The sequence below is a fragment of the Lutjanus erythropterus genome, chromosome 24, assembly GCF_056507025.1.
Source record: "Lutjanus erythropterus isolate fLutEry1 chromosome 24, fLutEry1.hap2, whole genome shotgun sequence".
In the NCBI taxonomy this organism is placed as follows: domain Eukaryota; kingdom Metazoa; phylum Chordata; class Actinopteri; order Lutjaniformes; family Lutjanidae; genus Lutjanus; species Lutjanus erythropterus.
Genome location: NC_139340.1, coordinates 11,371,137 through 11,389,225, shown reverse-complemented (window position 1 = coordinate 11,389,225; position 18,089 = coordinate 11,371,137). Strand labels below are relative to the sequence as shown.

The following is an 18,089-nucleotide window of genomic DNA, read 5'->3' as shown; positions in this document are numbered from 1 at the left end:
GCAAGAGTTAGCATTAAATGTGTCAGCCACTGCCAGTTACAAGCTAACAAGCTAACAAGCAGCATGAACAAATAAAAGATGCTAACTACATTTATATAATCTACATACATATACACGTATAAAGACACTGATTATTGTAGCTTTAAGGAATGGTATGCTGAGGGTGCTCACAGTGACAATACAAACATGCATAAAGTTCACCATTTTCACCATCTTCATTTAGCACATTAGCATGGCAACATTTAGTGCTAATCAGCACTAAACACAAAGTACGGCTGAGGCTGATGGGAATGCCAGTATTTGATGGTGCAAGATGGCGCAGCTCATCCTAAAGGGGATGTGGTATGTACCAAATGTCGATCCATTTCAGTCTATACCGTGCTGACTGACAAAAAAATACACTGAAAATAATCATTATTCGCAGCCCTCACTGGTTCACATACTGGTTTTGAAAGTTGTTACATACTGTCAACTTTCTGATCAGAAAGATTTGTTTCTCTAAACGTGGAGCTGGAGCCTTTCCCAGACCCTAAGAGAAAGATGCATTACCTTACAAGCCTCCATCTGTGTTTAGACTTTGTTTCAGGCCCCCCATCTGAGAACTGATATCCTTGTTGTTACACATCATTTACTGCAGAATTGCATAACTGTCCATATTGTAGGTAGGGGGATAACAGATGAGGAGGGCGCAACTTTAACACCAGTCTGACTAGACTGCAACACACACAGGTCCTGTGGCACAATCACACAGGTTCAGATTGTAACATGATGTCTTCACTGAGCTCAGGCGCTGCCCTATTTCGGTCGGAGGAGCTGCCCACTATCAAATGAAGGACGAGTGAAAGAGGAGGGCTCGGTGCAAATCAATAGGGATCAACCTCTTGGTATTGCTGCCACCCGTCCCTCCGGCTCAAAAAGAGCTCAGATCAATGCAGATGTGTGCGGTTGACAAGGATCTAAAGAGGGAGCACGCTGTGGACGCTGTCCTCCTTTCCACTTGCACACAACACCGGCTAAGATTAGACATTCAATTGGACCTGGAGGGTGGGGGAGGAGATGGATTTGTGCACAGACTTGTCAGTGATTGTGTTTGGAAATGATTTCTACATCACAGTGGTGGTAGTAAAGGCAAAAGAAGTGGCATCATTGGTCATGGCACCACTAGGAGTAGAGGTCACAGAGGGTCAAAGAGGTAGATGTAATAATGGACGTATTAGTAGAAGCAGATAGAGTTCAGTTCTAGAGACGTCATGGTTACCGGGCCAGGTGCTGACAGTTCTGTCTTCAAATTCACAAATGAGTGAAATTATCAGGAGGAACAGAGTACAAACACCTGTGCAGCCAATTCATTTTTTCTTTTTTTTCCAGATTTTTAAAGTGTGAAAACTTGCAGATGTTTTTGTCTCATGCTGTGATCATGTCAGGTGGAAACTGGGACGTTTTCAACTTCGAGATATCATCCAAAATGAAGAGCCTCAAACTCACCACTCCTGGTGTGAAAACCGACAAATATAACATTAACTTTTTTAAAAAAAAACTGTTCTAACTCAAACGGAGTTCGCTCCACAACTAATATTAGCAACAATATTGTTGGGATCACTGTCATAAACACTGACTGCCAATCAAAATTCTTTACTGACGATAACCAAGATACCATCGCACATCACGTGCATTGTGTTTGTATTAGTCTGCAATTTCTAATTAGCTTGATTAATTTATTTACCTGTAAGCACAAGATAAACTGAAAGAATAAAGGCTTTAAAACTTTATTTTACCATGAGATCACATTGCAAATCAAATTACCAATTGCCATTACAAACTAATTGGCATGCAGCCTTTGGGTTGCCTATCAATCTGGGGCCTGAGGGCAGTAGCCGCTCTTTGCATGATTGGTGAGGGATTACTGATTGGCAGAAAATTAATCAGCATTAATTATGATAATCAATTCATCGTTCATCATTTTTTGAGCGTAAATACCTAAAATTAACTAGTTCCATCTTTTTCAAGGCCCTGGAAACTTGGCTTCAAGTTTTTACAGTGACCAAACAACACACTCCACTGAGCTGGCTGCTACGAGCTGACAGTTCGGTCAGATATCAGGCTAAACCGCCAACGCTGCATCAAAAATCACATACTACGCACGACATAACCAAAATGTTTACTGTCATTCAGCATAACTTTGTGTAAATAAACAGCATGTCACTTCCTGTCAGCTCTTTGGAGACACTTAGCGATGGTAAAAAATATATTAACTAACTAACTAAAACTCTTCCAAATTCAGAAGAAACTTTTGTGTCGATGCAGAACACCATCACTCTTGTCAAAAAATGACTGAGAAAATGTTTTCAGGGGTTTAAAATGTGAATATTTGCTGGGATTCTTTTCATTCCTTCTATTTTATAATAGAAAAATCGAATAGGTTTTGGTTTTGGACTGTTGAAGTGAATAATTTCAAAACATCGCCTTGGGCTGTAGGACATTGTGATATGACGAATTTCTGACATTTTTTTAAACCGAATAATGATTCAGGGAAATAATCGCCAAGTTCATCGCTAACAAAAAAATAATAATTAGCTGTAGTCCTAATTATTTTCACTCTTATAATTATCAGTTTTGTCTTCATTGGGACATTTCTATGCGAAGAATTTCAGTTCCCAGCTTCTTAAATGTGAATATTTACTGGTTTTCTTCATCTTTCATGGTAGTTAATTGAGTATCTTTGAGTTTTGGGCTGTTTGTCGGACAAAATAAGACATCTGAGGATGCCAAACTGGGCTCTGGGAAATTGTAATGGTCATTTTTCATTATTTTCTGACACTTTACATCAAACGACTAATAGATTATGGAGAAAATAATGGGCAGATTAGTGATAATGCAAATAATCATTAGTTTCAGCCCTAATAACAACAAAACACAATGTTTTTAGGCTTGAAATCAGACTTTCAGGGATGTTCTGGTGCTACACAAAACTTACTATATAACATGATAAAACTTGATGACTGAAAGCAGTCAAACAGTTCTGACAACTTTCACAGTTCCCAGTTATTATGGATGTATCAGCAATTCATGTCCTAAAGTCTAATACTTTAAAAAATGGATTTGGAGTTTATCTGCAGTGCACCTGCATGAAAATTATACATCCTTTGCTCAGACATGCTTCATGTGAAAAGGTGATAATAACACTTTTAATGTTTCACTGCAGACTTTTAGCATAACAGGTCGTAAACCCCACATCATGTGTTTCCTACAGGCCTTTGTTGGCTTACACTTGTTGCTGTTGTTGTACCGCAGGTTTGTTTTGGCTTCATTGTTTCCTGTGAAACTACTAGCACGTCTGACATTTTCATTCACACTTGGGATGAAAAAAAAAAAAAAAAAAAGCTGCTTTCAAGTCAGCGTTAGCGCGTCGGGCCGGGTTTAAATGTTTCGAGCCCGGCCCCGCTGTCAAGATGAATGGTGCGTTTTCACAGAGTCAGATGATGGAGAATCCCATTGTGAGGAACAGCACACCGGCCGTGTCCACTGTGTGATGTTTCACCTCAGGCTAAGAGGAATCAAAGCACCACCTGCGGACCACAGGAGCCGCTCCTGCACAACAAACGCTACTCTCCATGTCAAATATCCGCACTCGAAATGTCAGAGATCTTCCTCCAGCTCTCCCTATACCTGCCGCCGCTGTTCCCCCTGCATGTTGACATGACACGGCGAGGCAGGGATCTATTTGGTTAATGTTTTCACACTTGCCAGCTCAGTGTACGCTGTAATCTTACCATATTTACACAGATTCCACATACATCTGTCTGTGCGGGTACACAACTCTCACTGCTTGGCTTCTCCGAGGCAGGTAGCCATTAACTCAACGAGAGCTTGGCATTATCGTTTGAGTCACGCCGCTCTTTCCGTAACGACGCCGGCCGACCACGTATACAGGCTCCGCCAAGCCTATAATCAAGAAGGTGATAGAGAGGGGTCATTGTTAAAGAAATTAGCAGCTTGACTAAATGACTGTTTTCTCTCCAAGTGCCAAGAGGTTAGCTCGGAGGACAGGGGAAACAATGGCCTGTGACTGGCAGTGGATAAAACATGAAATCATGTGGAGGGGAAAGAAATGTCACACACGGAGGCTTGTGTGCGGCGCGAAGAAGCAGACACGTCTTCAGTTAACATCAGTGGGAGCATTCCTCAATGGTTGGTACTTGATGGCAAGGACGGGTGCTGGCTAGGCTATTTATAAAAAAAAAACAGCTGCATTCAGGCCATTGCCATTGACGCCTTTTTCTCCTGTGTAGCATGATTGCATATTCTAAAGCTGGAAACCGAACAACCTTGAAGTAAGACTCTGAAGTAGCTTAGGTCAAGCTTCACCAACCCAACATTAGTAAAGGCCTTGGTATGCAGAGGGGGTTTTAAAGCTCTCAGAGACGGGATATAAAGCTTCCAGCGATGATGATTTATGAGAAATATCAGGAGTGCAGCTCCAAATATCCAATATTTCTAATGCCGGATGATTATTTTCTTAATTAATCATTTTTAGTGTGCAGAATGTCAAGAAAAAGGGGGAAAATGCTCATGCCAAGATCCAAGAGCCAAATGCGACGTCTTACAATGTCTTATTAAGTTTGATCAGAAGTCCAAAATCCAAAGATATTACAGTTTACAATAATACATGACAGAGACAAACAGCACAATGCGGAGAATGTTTGGTATTATTCACATTTTTTCCAAGAAAAAATCACTAAAAGATGACTTGATTATCAAAATAAAATAATAAAATAAAATAAAATATACGTATATTTGGGACTGCCTATGATAAGATTTAAAATATCAAAAAAGAAATTCTCCATTGCTCTCTGCTATTGTTTTGGTTGGAAATATCACCTGAACATCTGTTTATTATGGACCAGAGTCACTGTATGCACTTCATATTTTGTTGAGAGTTGGAGATGATCACCAGTTACTGTCTACCACAGCAAGGAATCTCGTGTTTACTTTCGATGTGTAATTTTTGTCGGTATATGTATAGGTAGATGTGTGTATGCTCTGCCCCTGTACGGTGTCAAGGTGGTTTTGTTTTCATTTTCTTGATTAATTTATCAATAGTTTGGTCCATAAAGTGTCAAACAAATTGTGAAAAATGTTGATCAGTGCTTCCTAAAGCCCACAACAAAAGTTTTGTCCACAACAAAAGTTATACTGTTATAGAGGAGAAAAGAAACCAGAAAGTATTCACATTTAAGAAGCTGGAACCAGAGAATTTTCACACTTTTTCTCAAATAGACTAACTGCTTATCAAAATAGTTAGCAATTAATTTAATAGTTGAGAACTAATCTGCTATTTCACAGCTAGAAACCTCTTAAACCTACACACTGGTCCTTTAAACTAATCATCAAAAAAATCTCACAAAAGGCAAATAGTTCCTGGTTTCTTTACTCCTCTGTGACAGGAAAATGAATATTTGTGGGTTGTGGACAAAACGAGACATTAGAGGACATTTTATGGACCAAACAACTAATCAATTAGTCGAGAAAATAATCAACAGATTAATCGACAATGAAAGAAATCAATAGGTGCAGCCCCAGAGTAATTTCAAACATACAGACAGCTGCAGCAATTTAGCAAACATGTCCTTCGGATTGATTGTGTGCACTGTGCGACCCGATTTCATGTTTGAGCATAAGACAAATTAAAGTGCAGCAGTCTCCAGGTCCAGTGTGTACACAAAGTGTGTATGAGAGTGTTTATATAAGGAAGGGAGTGACGTCTACAGCCATATGATTTCTGGATTTTTTTTCCATCATGAGTCATTTTTTCAGTCCATAAAAATGTCTTAAAATTGTGAAAAAGTGACCATGGCAAGTTCCCAAAGCCCAAGGTGACGTCTTCTTACGCCTTCTGTTTGACGATAAGTCCAAAATCCAAAGAGATTCACTTTACAGAGAGCTGAAGTGACACACAGAGAATGTTTTGAATTTTTCACTATTTTGGCTTTAAAAATTAGCTTGAAATTGTCCACATTGTTTTCTGGTAAACCAGTTAGGCCTGATTGATTCAGCTCTATCCAAAGAAAACAAAAAAAGAAGAATTTCAAACATATGGACGACTAATAACAACTTGGCAACTGTGTCTGTCAGACTGACTGTGATAACACAATCATCAGATATAAAACTGAACAAGTTGATTTCATGTTTGAGCATAAGATGAATTAAAGTGCAGCAGTCGATTGTGTAAACAAAGAGTGTGTGTGTGTGAGTGTTTGTATAAGTAAGAGTATGAGGTCTACTGTACAGCCATATGAACGCTGGATTTATCTCGCTTGAAAAGGCTGTTTTCTTTGTCAGGATTAAGACACACGACAGCAAAAGGAGTATAAAACAAAGTGAATCACTGTTTGATGAACACACAAAAGGAATTCAGTCTTTTGTGTGCTTTCCTTCCTCTGAATTTAAGCTAGCCTTGCAGACTAGGCCCAGCTCAAATGCATGTGTGGCTCAATCTACTAAAATTGCACTGGATTTGTATAAGCGGGCAGATGGCCTTATTAGATTCGCGTTCTTGACGCCTATGCTCGTGTCCCTGCCACTGGTTGGCTGAATGGAGGCCATCTGGGATTGGCCAGGGCTTCTGTGAATGGAGCCGGGGAGCGCCTCCATTCAGCACAGCGGACAGCTCCACCTCGCCGCGCTGCCGGTGGAGCTGTCCGCGGTGCTGAACGCTGCCTTTTACGGCTCAGCGGCGGCGCGCGGCCCCCTCTCCACCCAGCCTCCTCTGACCCTCCTCCGGCCGATGGTAAACAGTGCCCTGGCCTAGCCGGAACGAGGCCTACGTGCCTAGGGGCCCGGTGGTGAGCAAACACAAGCCTTCCGCCACATTAGGCAGGGAAACCACCTCTTGACTTTAATGAAACGCTCTCGATATGGAGTGGGCGGCCATGATGAACACCTGGCGGACTGCGACAGCACACACAGGGCAGCTCCAGGAGTTGTTTGCATATGCCTGCAAGCCTCCTTCCCTGCTCATTAAACTGTTATAAACGCGAGTAGGCTATAAAAGCAATCCTAATAGGTTATCGATGGCTGATCAGGCGCGTTATGAGCCTCAATGTCAAAGAAGTGTGGATGCAGGGCCTCCTCCATCTGCACATTAGCATGGGGCCTAAACACAATGAGGAGATGAATGAACATGAGGCCCGGAGCCGGGAGTCTCCTTGAATCTGTCATCCGTCTCCATGGCGACAGGAGGAGGAGGAGGAGGACCAAAACTGGCATCTATCCGGGCCCAAATCAACAGATGGCCGCCACATCACATCACAACACCCCCTCCCCTTCCCATTTATTTATTTATTTATTTTATTATTATTATTTATTTTTTTTGCATCCTACCTTGCACTGCTCCATGCACGTCCTCACCGAATATGCCCCCGGCTCGTATTTGAGAGTGAGCAGCTCAAAGTCCTCGTATTTCTCCTGGGCGTGCTGGTCGTAGCGCTGGAACGCCTCGACGCACAGGTTGCATCTGGTGGTGTCTCCATCGGCGAGCACGTCGAGGCTGCAGTTCAAATTGTCCGGACTTGTCGAGCCGTGGAACAAATCCAGCAGAGAGTAGGAGTTACAAAAGGGAAGGTACAAATCGCTCATATTTACAGTCCCCTCTTTGTCCCCGCACAAATGGTCGGCATCTGCGAGAGTAAAGCAGTCTGTAGATAAACTATCCTGGTGATGGTGGTGGTGGCAAGTTCCGAGCCGCCACAAATGTTTGGTAGAGTTTCCTATAAAAATAGCATCTGGGATTGCTCTGAGGCTTCTGTGTGCTGAGTGGGTCTGGAGGGAGAGGAGGCTGGAGGATGCGAACTTGACCCGGGTCCGGGCCAGTTTGGCCTCGGCGCAGAACCACAGGTGATCAGAGAGGAGGATGGTTAAGAACAAGAGGGATGCCAAGGACAGTCGCCATCTCTGCGCCCTCTCTGAGTCGGTGAATGGCTTTTGGTTGTCGCGGGGGGGCTCTAGCCAGATTTGGAAGCCGTCGTCATCTTCTTGCTGCCAACACGTCCCAGCACCCCTGGTCATATTTTGGGAACCGGCCGACTCCACCGTGGGGGCTCCTCTGCCGCAACAGTCATTGACGTGGGGTCCGCTTCGCGTTTTCCTCCCCTCAGAGTGTCAGGTGGTGGGTCGTCCCGGCTTGCCTTTGCGTTCAGCGGTAATTCCCATCAAAATGAGCGTGGGCCGGGTGGCAAATTAGACGCAGGCGACCACGGGCCGCATCCTCCATGGCTGACCGGTGAAGCCGCTGTCCTCCCGTCCGCCCTGAGCACCGCGCCGCGCCGCTCCGCTCCTCTGCGTAGCCTCGACTCCCTCCGTTTTTAGAAACACTCACCGACGCGTTTACGTTTTCCCCGGCCTCGGTCGTGCAGGGACAAGGGCGCTATCGTCTTCCAACATGGCGAAGCTGTGTGCCTTTGTGTCGGCGGTTGGGCCTACAGCCTGTAACAGACCTCTTTTCTTTTTCAAGCCCTCACCGTCTTCATCTCGCTGCCGTTGTCAAGTTGCCGCCATGTTCGCCAAGAGACGGTGTGTTTGCAGGAAGCTGCGTCAAGTCACGAGCGATTACCAGCGGCGTTTCCGGTGGTAGTCTTCAAAATAAAGGTCACAACCTGAATCGTGTTGGTTCGTCTCACAGTTACCTCTGTGTTACCCCCCTATTTCTGTTATCCAGACCGATGAATTTTAAAGTTTTTAAAGGGAAAACTGCAAAAAACTGCAAAAAAAAGAAAAAAGAAGAAAGAAGAAAAAAGGAAATAATAAACAAATATATTATTTTAAATAAAATAAAATCGAATTATTATGTGTATTATTATGAAATACAGTGGAAATGTATATATATCATTTTACATTTAATGTATATTCATCAGTTGTTTGTCGTTGTTGTTGTTGTACAAGTATTGCTAATGTGTTTAAAAAAAAAAAAAAAAACGCTGCAAAAGAGGGGGGCCAACCATAACCTTTATGCCATTTGGGGGGCTTAAGCAAAAAAAGTTTGGTACCCCCTTGTCCAATGGTTCTCAACCTTTGCTTTTACCTTATAGCCAAGCTACATCTATTTGTGACCCCTTGTCACAGTTTACAAGCAGCTAAACTAAACAGTGATTTTTCTTTCTCAGATTATTTCATCCCAAGGGGGTTTAAAGGTCACAAGAAGTGAAACTATCTAGTATTTCACAGCAGAAAAAAATAATTAAATTGGACCCCTCAGACTTGTCTTGAGATTCATTTGACAGTCCCCCAGTCATAGGCTTTACAGAGATCCAGCCTCTCCATTTACATGACATGCATTTTAGCTCTGTAGACCTTTTAACAACAGTTATATTTATATAAATTCTTTCCAATTATACCGATTAAGGTCCTGTTCCATTTAGTGTAACAGAGCCTCTTCAGTGAGCCAACATGCACAATGGCAGCAATCCGATCCTGTTTGATCTGAATGGAACAGAACCTTAGTTACTATCACTGACAACACCTGTGTTTACTCTACCCGCATGTTGTGTTGAGATACACGTTTTATTTTGAAGGGCAAATTGCTTAACATCCGGTATTGTCCTATCTAATCTTGTCAGCTCGACAAAACATCTCCATCTCTGACGTTATGCGCGCGCACCGCAGTCACCGCATCCCTCGGTACTGAAGGTGCGTCAAGTCCAATAGAGTCAGCTGAAATGTCACCAGAAACGTTGTAATTGTGACTTCAAAATGAAAGCCTGAGTTGTCAGTCTCCAAAATAATCTCCATCTCAACTATTGAGGGCTATAGTACAAAAGGTAATGACAAACTAAAACCACTAAAAGCAAAAACATGCAGCCACACAGAATACTGATCAATAAAAGGTGCTGACTGGATAAAGACAGTTTGTGATAACTGTTTTATTCTGAAAATTTACCCCAGCAGACTTATTAAAAACTATACTGTGGACGGCTTGACACTGGAGCAGTCAGACAGGTTGGTACTCACCTGGTTTCAGCCACAGGCAAGATGCTCTCATCCAAAGAAAGGAGCCTGTCTCCTCTTTAAAGGACAATACCAATGTTTTTGCATGTGTTATGCCAATTTCAAATCAATTGCGCTCGATAATAAAGCCAACAGTTTTTAAAAGCACAGGCTGCTGCTGTGTTGCAAATTCCTTCTTAACTGTTTGGTAACCGTAATTAGACTTAACAGGTACAATAACCTCCCAAAATCATAAATACACCTTCCTAACCTTATTATAACAATTAAACTATCCCAGCTTTCACTTTTCCACCTGTATTAGTAGCTAACTTACTAACCAGCTCACAGCAGTGTTTGGTTTTATTGCTTTTGCACAACGGATGCCAGAGTGATGTCTGAGTTAGCGTTATCGTAAATTTCCCAAGAAGAATATCTTTGGATGTCTGCACAGATGTTACTCATCTGTCTTTAAGTTAAGTGCCTGTCGCCTTTGCTCCATTTTTGCATGTTTCAGTATGTTTCAATTATTAAAAAACCAACAGGATTTCCTCACCGGTGATATGACAGGATGAAGTAAGATAGGATATGTTTCCTAAAGTTAATTAGGATTTGATTCTGTCATATGAACCTGGAAAAAATCTTATCTTAGACTCTATCTTAATACTTACGATTGAAACTTTCTGTAATATGGCTCCAGATGTTTAAATCAATGAGTGTTTACAACTTCATTACCACTCAAAGGCAGGTCTGACAATTAAAACAGACATGATGTTTATTGTGATGGATTACCTGACTCAAGCGAGTCTCTAGCCTGGAAACCAGACAAGTCTGCCAAGCTCATGTTTTCATTTGCTCTGGCAGACACATTTGCCAATTAGTGTGGTGATGCCAGTCTAGCAAGTCTCTGAAAGTCAATCTGAAAACACTAATGAAATGGTTGAAAATGAGCGTCTGCCTGGAAGGTGGGAAAACACAGTTTAAAAGTCATATGCATTACAGCAGGCTGTGGAAATGTCTTGCACTAACGTCAGAAAGGGGCTGAATTAGTTTTCTCAACTCAAGGCTTTATCAAAGCTGCAGCTTTTCTAATGAGGGTAAACAATCTGGAGTTTATCTGCTGCTTTACAGCGAAGGCAAAGAATTCAGGTTAATATACAAACTTTGAGCTTTTGATTAATTTTTAAACAATCAGGTCTACATTTAAATAAGTGGTTAAGAAACTAGGGGTTTAAAAGAAAAATCTAACAGAAGAAGAACCAGTCAAAAGACATTTCTGATGCTGGTATCAGTATCAGAACAACCCTACATAAATGTTTATGAACTTTGTGGCCACTGATTCATGAGGCTCAAACCGGAGCTTGATTCTCTCTGTTTCTGACTGAATTTCCTCGTTGAGGGTGGGCCGTGCTAATTGCTGCAGACAAACCCTCCCTGCAGCCACGAGCCTCTGTTTGGTCTCTACAGGAGCTCATTTATTTCAGCTGAGTGCATGCAGCCGCTGGTCGTCTGGGGCGCCGCTTCCAAACCATTTGTTCCTGCTTGTGTCCAGCGCGCTCGCCGGTTCCATCTCTCCAGTAGCCTCGTCCCGGCCTAATTAGAGCATTTATCCCATTAGGACACAGTATTTCTGCGATGCTAGCTTTCAGCTTTGCATCTCCAGATGACTGATAATCTGTTCAGAGGAGCGGCAGTTACACTTTCCAAGACCGACGGTTGTGCTGCAGTGACACAACGCCACACTTGAATAAGCACTAGTTGAGTACCTCTAATTAAAGCCTGTCAGTCAAACACTCACGCCGCATCACCTGGAAATAGTCCAGAGTGGGCGACGGGTTACAGAATGCTCACTGAGGCACAGAATATTTTTTCTTTGACCAGCAATGAGATGCTCTCAACTGCTCTGTGCTTTTGTGTTTTGTTTTCTTGGCAAAAGTGGCGCGTCTTCTGCCTAAACTGCCAAGGAGGAACTTTAATGAATTTGTTTAACAGTGATGTGAAAATGACAAAAATTGAAAGCCTACAGGGAACACTACAACAGCCATTATTCCCAGCATATGATTAGGAACAGGTAGCTCATCACTTTTACTTTGACAATGTATTCATGCGGCATTTATGCACAACAATACCCAGGACACCACAGGCAGCTACCTGCACCCTAGAGGCGATGGTAATGAAGGTTATAACATATCAATGAGTCCCAAGGCACTTTGGTGACATTTTTGAAGACGGGAAAACATGGAGACATCTTTGTTGGAAGGCCTTGAGCTGAACCGGTTTTAACGTACCCCTGTGGCGTCCCTCGGCCTCCTCTCTCGTTACCAGCCGACTACACACCGAAGAGCCGAGGCAAAAGCCAGCGATTCACACAGACCATTGATTTTGGGTAATTACCAATTTTGAAAAGGAATTTGTCACTCCGGCTCTGTATTTTAAACCAATTCAAGCTATTTATTCGAGCTGTTCTTAATATGTAATTAAACAGACATAAAAGGATCACAACAAGAGTTCAAGCCCCGGTTTTACACATCACAAATCACAAAAAGTACTACAAAATCTCATGTTCCTGAAATCATACATAGTTTGTTTGAAGTGAGGTTGTATGAGGTTCTTATCTATAGTGAGGGTATTAACTACAGTAGATGTCAGTCGACACGCCCCCAGGCTGGAGAAGCAGCAGGGTTACCATCATAGAAGCTAAACGCTGTGGACAGGCTCAGCAGCACAATGAATTTTAGCCACTTAAAAAAGTCAATATCAGTTTAAGTGAGAACTATATTTAGTAAATTTCCACCAGAGCGCCTTTTTAAACAGGAAACCGCTGTTACATAAACCAAATATCGCTCTCTCTCGCGCGCGAAACCAGACTCCTTTTGCAAAAAAGGATCCTATAGCTGTGACTCTCCAACTATTTGGACTGCAGTCCTCATTTTCCGACTCGCTGCTACAACTGTTACATATCTGAAAAGAGAAAAATCAGTTTCCTTATTTAAATATGCAATTCTAACTTTCATATTTGAAAAAATCGTGGCCTTCCTGACTTCCAGAGTGGTCTACCAATTTAAAATGAATAATAAAATAACAAGCAGCTTTAATCACTCATTAAGAACGCAAAAAATAAAACTCATAAAGTTTGCATGAAAGCCCTGAGAAGTAACATCCCTGTAAGGAACACTGTAGTCCGAAATCACATCCGTTATCTCATTCTTAATGATGATTTTGGCTGTCTGGAACTTTTATTTTTCAAATTGTTCATTACTTATCTTATTAGGAAAGCACTTTTCAAACTAAGTAGTCAGTGTCGTTCATCAGATACCCTGCTGTGATTGAATCGGTCACCCACGACTCTCTGACAATCTTAAACTTTTTCCTGAAACAGCGCCTCAGAGTCCTTAAATCCAGAAGTCTTGTTTCCTCTGTGATGATGACATGAGAGACTCCTTCCTCTAACTTCTGCACCACCGTCCCGCCATGGTAGCGAAACTCCAGCGCTCTGATGTCCAGACAGGTGGTGGCTATGGCGGTTTTAGGGTCTCCTATGTCGGCGTAGCTGTCCATGTAAACCTTGAAGGGTCTGAACATGCTGGTGGGCAGGTCCTCCCAGCCGTAACGCTGCTCCACCTGGCTGACGTTCACACCCGCAGACACGTCCGCGCCGCCGATCCGGGCGAACACCTCGCGCAGTTGCTGCTCATCCGTCTCCACAAAGTAGCTGTCGCCGTAGCTGTCGTACTCCTTGGCAAAGTACTCCCTGGTGGAGGGCGACATGTGGATCATGTGGCGTGGTTGCCACGGCACCACGTCCTTCTGGTCCATGCACTCCAGCAGCCAGGCGGCCCACACAACGTCATGCTGGTTGGACGTGATCAGGTTCTTCACGCGCATGTTCTCCACGCCGGCGATCACGCAGTAGGTGTCTCGTCCCGGGTTTTGAACCACGATACCTCCACACCTTATGAGAAGATGACATCAGCCATTTGTGTCAGGATACTTTAAAGTGTTTGAAAATTTGTTGGAAGCATTTGGAACGATGAAGCAAAATATATACCGTATGTCTAGAATTTATCTTACCAAAGCAGCCAATCATTTTCTTTTTATTTTCTAGTTTGACAACAATTACTGTTTTATTACAAACACAAAACGCTCTTTCCCCACAGATGACATATTACCTGGCCACGCCCTTTTCCAGCTCAGCCTTGGGGTGATCCTCAGTGCCATTCAGGATACAGAACTCCACATCCTCAAACATATCCGTCTCCTTGGCAACCCCCGAGAGGTCCTGGGGTTTAAAGTGGTCGATGATCCCGACCACCTTCTTGGGTTTGGCCGGCAGCTTACGCTTCTTCTTCTGTGGCTCGTTGTCATCGATGCGAAGGTGCCGCGAGGCAAGTTTACCAGACGCCTTGCTGCGGAACTGATCCAGCTCCGCCAGCGTCATGCACTGGTGCCACTCCTTGTCTTCACGGATCTTCTCAATCCTGGGGAAGCGCAGGGTGGAGTTGGTTTTGTACATGTCGCTTCCAACTATTTCAGCCGCTTTGACCTGGATGATGACGGAGTTGCAGGGTTCGATGTAAACCTCTGGTTTCTCCGTTCCGCACAAGATGGAGGCTGGTGGGTCATTTTTCCGATAGACTTTCCAGTGCTTGGCGAGCTTCAAACCGAGGTCGTACAACTCCTTCATGGTGTAGCCGGAGCCGATGCGGCAAAAAGTGTGGAACACTGAGGGTTTCTCACCAGGCTTTGGAGCTTCAGCAACAGCACATAAGAAATGTGACATCATACCACCTCGTCTGCCTTTCCCCCAGTAGCCGCCAACAATCAGCAGGTCCAGCTCATCCATCAAACCGTCCACATACTCTGGCTTTATTTTCAGCCATCCCTCGCCACGCTTGTCAGGTTTGTAGATGGATGATGGATCTTTCACCATAATGCCCTCTTCTCTGTTGTCAATGGCATCATTGAGGGCATTCACCACTTCCTGCATCGTTCTGGCTTCCTTCTTTGGCACCAGGTCTATCCGTCCCTTGGCCGGGGTGAAAACCGTCTCAAGGGTCTCGTAGCGTTTCTTCAGAGTTTCCTTTCCAAGCTTCTGGTCGTTGACTAACAACACGTCAAACACGCAGAAGCACGTCTGCAGCTCAGAGTCGTCCATGAGTCTCTTGATGTCGAATTTGCTCCCTTTCTGCATGAAGGTCTCAGCAGTCGGGTTGTAAGCCATCATCTCGCCATCGAGGATACAGTTTACAATGTCTTTTTTAAAGACGTTGTGGATGTAAGGCGTCAGCGAGCCCTCCAGTGGAGATCCTCCAAACTGCTGCGTGTATTCAAAGGCATTTCGGCTGAAGTATTTGTACACGTCTCCGTCTTTGTGCAGCTGTATACGCTCACCATCCAACTTGGTCTGAATGTAAAAAGGGCTATTTCCCATCTGTTTCTCCACGTTGCGGATGTTCGCCACAGCCGCCAACATCGGCTTGAAAGCAGAGAAGAGTCCGATTGAGACCTCGCTTAAAGACACGGCGGGGTTGTGGAGCTGCTGGCACACCTTGTTCAAGTCCGTGTTGACGTTGTAGAGTTCAGCAGCATCCGGGTGGTAGATTTGGAGGACAGTTTCTTTGCTGATCCCGAGCTTCATGTCCTTCAGGATCATCCTGATGAGCCACTTTTGCTCGAGAGCGGAGCTCTGGGTGATGAGGTGCAGCAGATTCTTTTTCACAAGATCCTTCTGCTTGCTGGCGTTGTTGATGGCCACAGAGTCCAGAAAGTCATTGACTTCTTTGATGGTGAGGTTTCCCTGACTGGTGCACCGTTTCTTCAGCACAAAGTACGCCATGCCGGCAAAGTCTCCAGCTTCTCCTTGAGATGCAGTCGGCGCGCGGTAGTTCAGCAGTTTATTAGCTTCTGGACCATTCTTTGGGAGGCCTAATACATCGATGTAGAGTTTGGCCAACATGCTTTCTTTGATGCCGTACGCCATACGCTCTCGTTCGAAGGGAGGGACGATGAGGCGCATAGCTGGGTAGAAGGAGTCTGTTGTTTTGGGGTTGTCTTTGTGGAGGACATCATGAAACTCCCTCCACGACCCAATAAAATCCCCAAGGATCTTGTTTTTATCCGGACGGAGTTTAGACTTCTGGATTTTCTCTAAAGTGGTGCACAAGTGAAGGAAAGGAACCTGAGCAGCCACAGAGGGCTGAGCTGAGGCGTCACTTTTGGAAGCTCCCTCCATGGTGAGATCTGATCAAAGACATAAATCAGTGAAAATGAATGGTTAGACCACATGTCCAAAATAATCAGTAACTATTTTATTGATCAATTAATCTTTAGGTCATTTGGGGGTTTGGTCTGCTGACTGTACAAGCAATGTATTTTCTATTTTTCACTATTTTCTGACATTTTATAGCCCAAATAATTAACTATTAATCAAGGAAATAACCAGCGCAGAATGAAAAATTATCATTAGTTAAACTTCTAATTATTTCTACTCATTATTACTGGTTTTGTTTTTAAAGGGGACATTTTAGTGTCCTATCACGGTCTAAATATTTGAGATGAAAGGTATTTGTGGGAAACACTGAAATATTTTGTTCAAATACCCACACTTCATGACGTGGAACTGAGACTCAACAGTGAATCATCTTTCTCAAGAATCGAATCCTGTACCTTTACGAAAGATTTAAGAAACAATCAGCAGTATTGTATGAGGTGGTTTATAATTCAAACAGTGACTGTCTTTTGACAGTGAAAATAATTGTAAGTTGCAGCTCTACAATCACACAAATTACAGGTTGTAGTTTAGTATAATGCAATCAGATGATCAATGAGTGCTTTTCACCGGCCAAATAACTTTCTCTAACACAACAAATTAGCCAGAAAAATAAATTAACCTGTGCTTTTTTCTGTTTTTGTCATACAAGTGGCCCATCTTAAATGTGGCTGATACATTATAATGCAGGAGTATGTAAAGCCAGAGTGTTAGGTTCAATATTAGACTAAACATATGAAAATATAAGACAATAAATGTTCAGCAAAATAACAATAAACAAACTAAAAAATAATTGATGTCCTACCCTTTTTTATATTTCATCATATTGTGTAAAATGCTCTTAACTTTTTGCTCAGCTGCAAGGCTTATTCTAATGAATGAACGAAAGCTGTAAAATATATCAAATATATTCAGTTTATAGACAATACAAAACACAGTGCCAATTACTGAGTTATTCCACTTCCTCCTTCATAACAGATTACTGGTCCTGACATGTTATGACATGTCTGATTAAAAACCTGACAAACAAGACTCAAACAAACAAGAATTGAGGAAGAACAACAAGTTAATGTTTTTTGAAATGTTTAGCCACTAATCGCATGTTTAAAAGCACTTATAATAATATTTACAGATGTCAAACGTAAACCTTTAAAAGTCCATCGGTTAATGGATTTTCAAAATAAAGGTATCTGTTGTCATATGACGCCTGTTGTCCGAACATGTTTATCCATATAAGTTACGGAAAATCGCCGAGAATTAAGGCGATATTTAAGGATGGTACTGCGGTTTTAACAGCAGCTCAATGCCATATTCTGTTCACAAGTGATAAAACGTGAATAAAATAAGGCGTTTCATGTTCGTTGATCTTTCATTTTGAAAAACAGACCGCCAAAGAAGTAGGAAGTGTTGTTCTTCAGCTCGATTCGAGGAACATTAACTATATATTTTCGCAAAAATACTGAAATATGTCATATTTGAACGTTACCTTGCTGTTTTTATTCTGCCAGGCCTCTCACAGTCAGCTACATGTTCAATAGTTCAATATTTCCTCATACTCAAAGTTGGGTCCTACACCGAAAGCGCTCCCTTGGAAACAAGAGCGGAACTTTTGTTCCCCTACAGTGAAACTCAATTTTCACACTTTGAATAGTCACTTTTTTTTTTAAAATTTGAGCTGAAATATCTTATCAGGACTGTGACTCATTTTAAAATTATTCTGTTATACATCTATATTTCGCATCCTTTTTTAAAATAAACGTTATTTAACAGAAGGAAAACCATAACAAATATACAAAAATAAATGAATGAATGAAAATGAATGGCAGCCAAAAAAAACAAAAAAAAC

At 42.6% G+C, this 18,089-nt stretch overlaps 2 protein-coding genes across 2 annotated transcripts in view; both read right to left on the bottom strand.

Annotated features, from left to right (window-relative positions):
* Window positions 1–8,655, bottom strand: part of LOC146304771 (NALCN channel auxiliary factor 1-like) — a 37,731-nt gene extending 29,076 nt beyond the window's left edge. The window contains exon 1 of the mRNA XM_084713967.1: window positions 7,381–8,655. Coding sequence (XP_084570093.1) covers window positions 7,381–8,064 — 684 coding nt within the window. The 5' untranslated portion in view covers window positions 8,065–8,655. The remainder of the gene's footprint in view (window positions 1–7,380) is intronic.
* A 4,590-nt stretch (window positions 8,656–13,245) lies between these two features.
* Window positions 13,246–17,831, bottom strand: lig4 (ligase IV, DNA, ATP-dependent). The gene is made up of 3 exons (XM_084713937.1): window positions 17,730–17,831; window positions 14,145–16,215; window positions 13,246–13,927 (listed from the first exon to the last, which is right to left on the bottom strand). Exons 2-3 carry the CDS (start codon window positions 16,205–16,207, stop codon window positions 13,258–13,260), a joined length of 2,733 nt encoding a protein of 910 aa, XP_084570063.1. The 5' UTR covers window positions 16,208–16,215; window positions 17,730–17,831; the 3' UTR covers window positions 13,246–13,257.
* Between the last annotated feature and the right edge of the window lie 258 nt (window positions 17,832–18,089).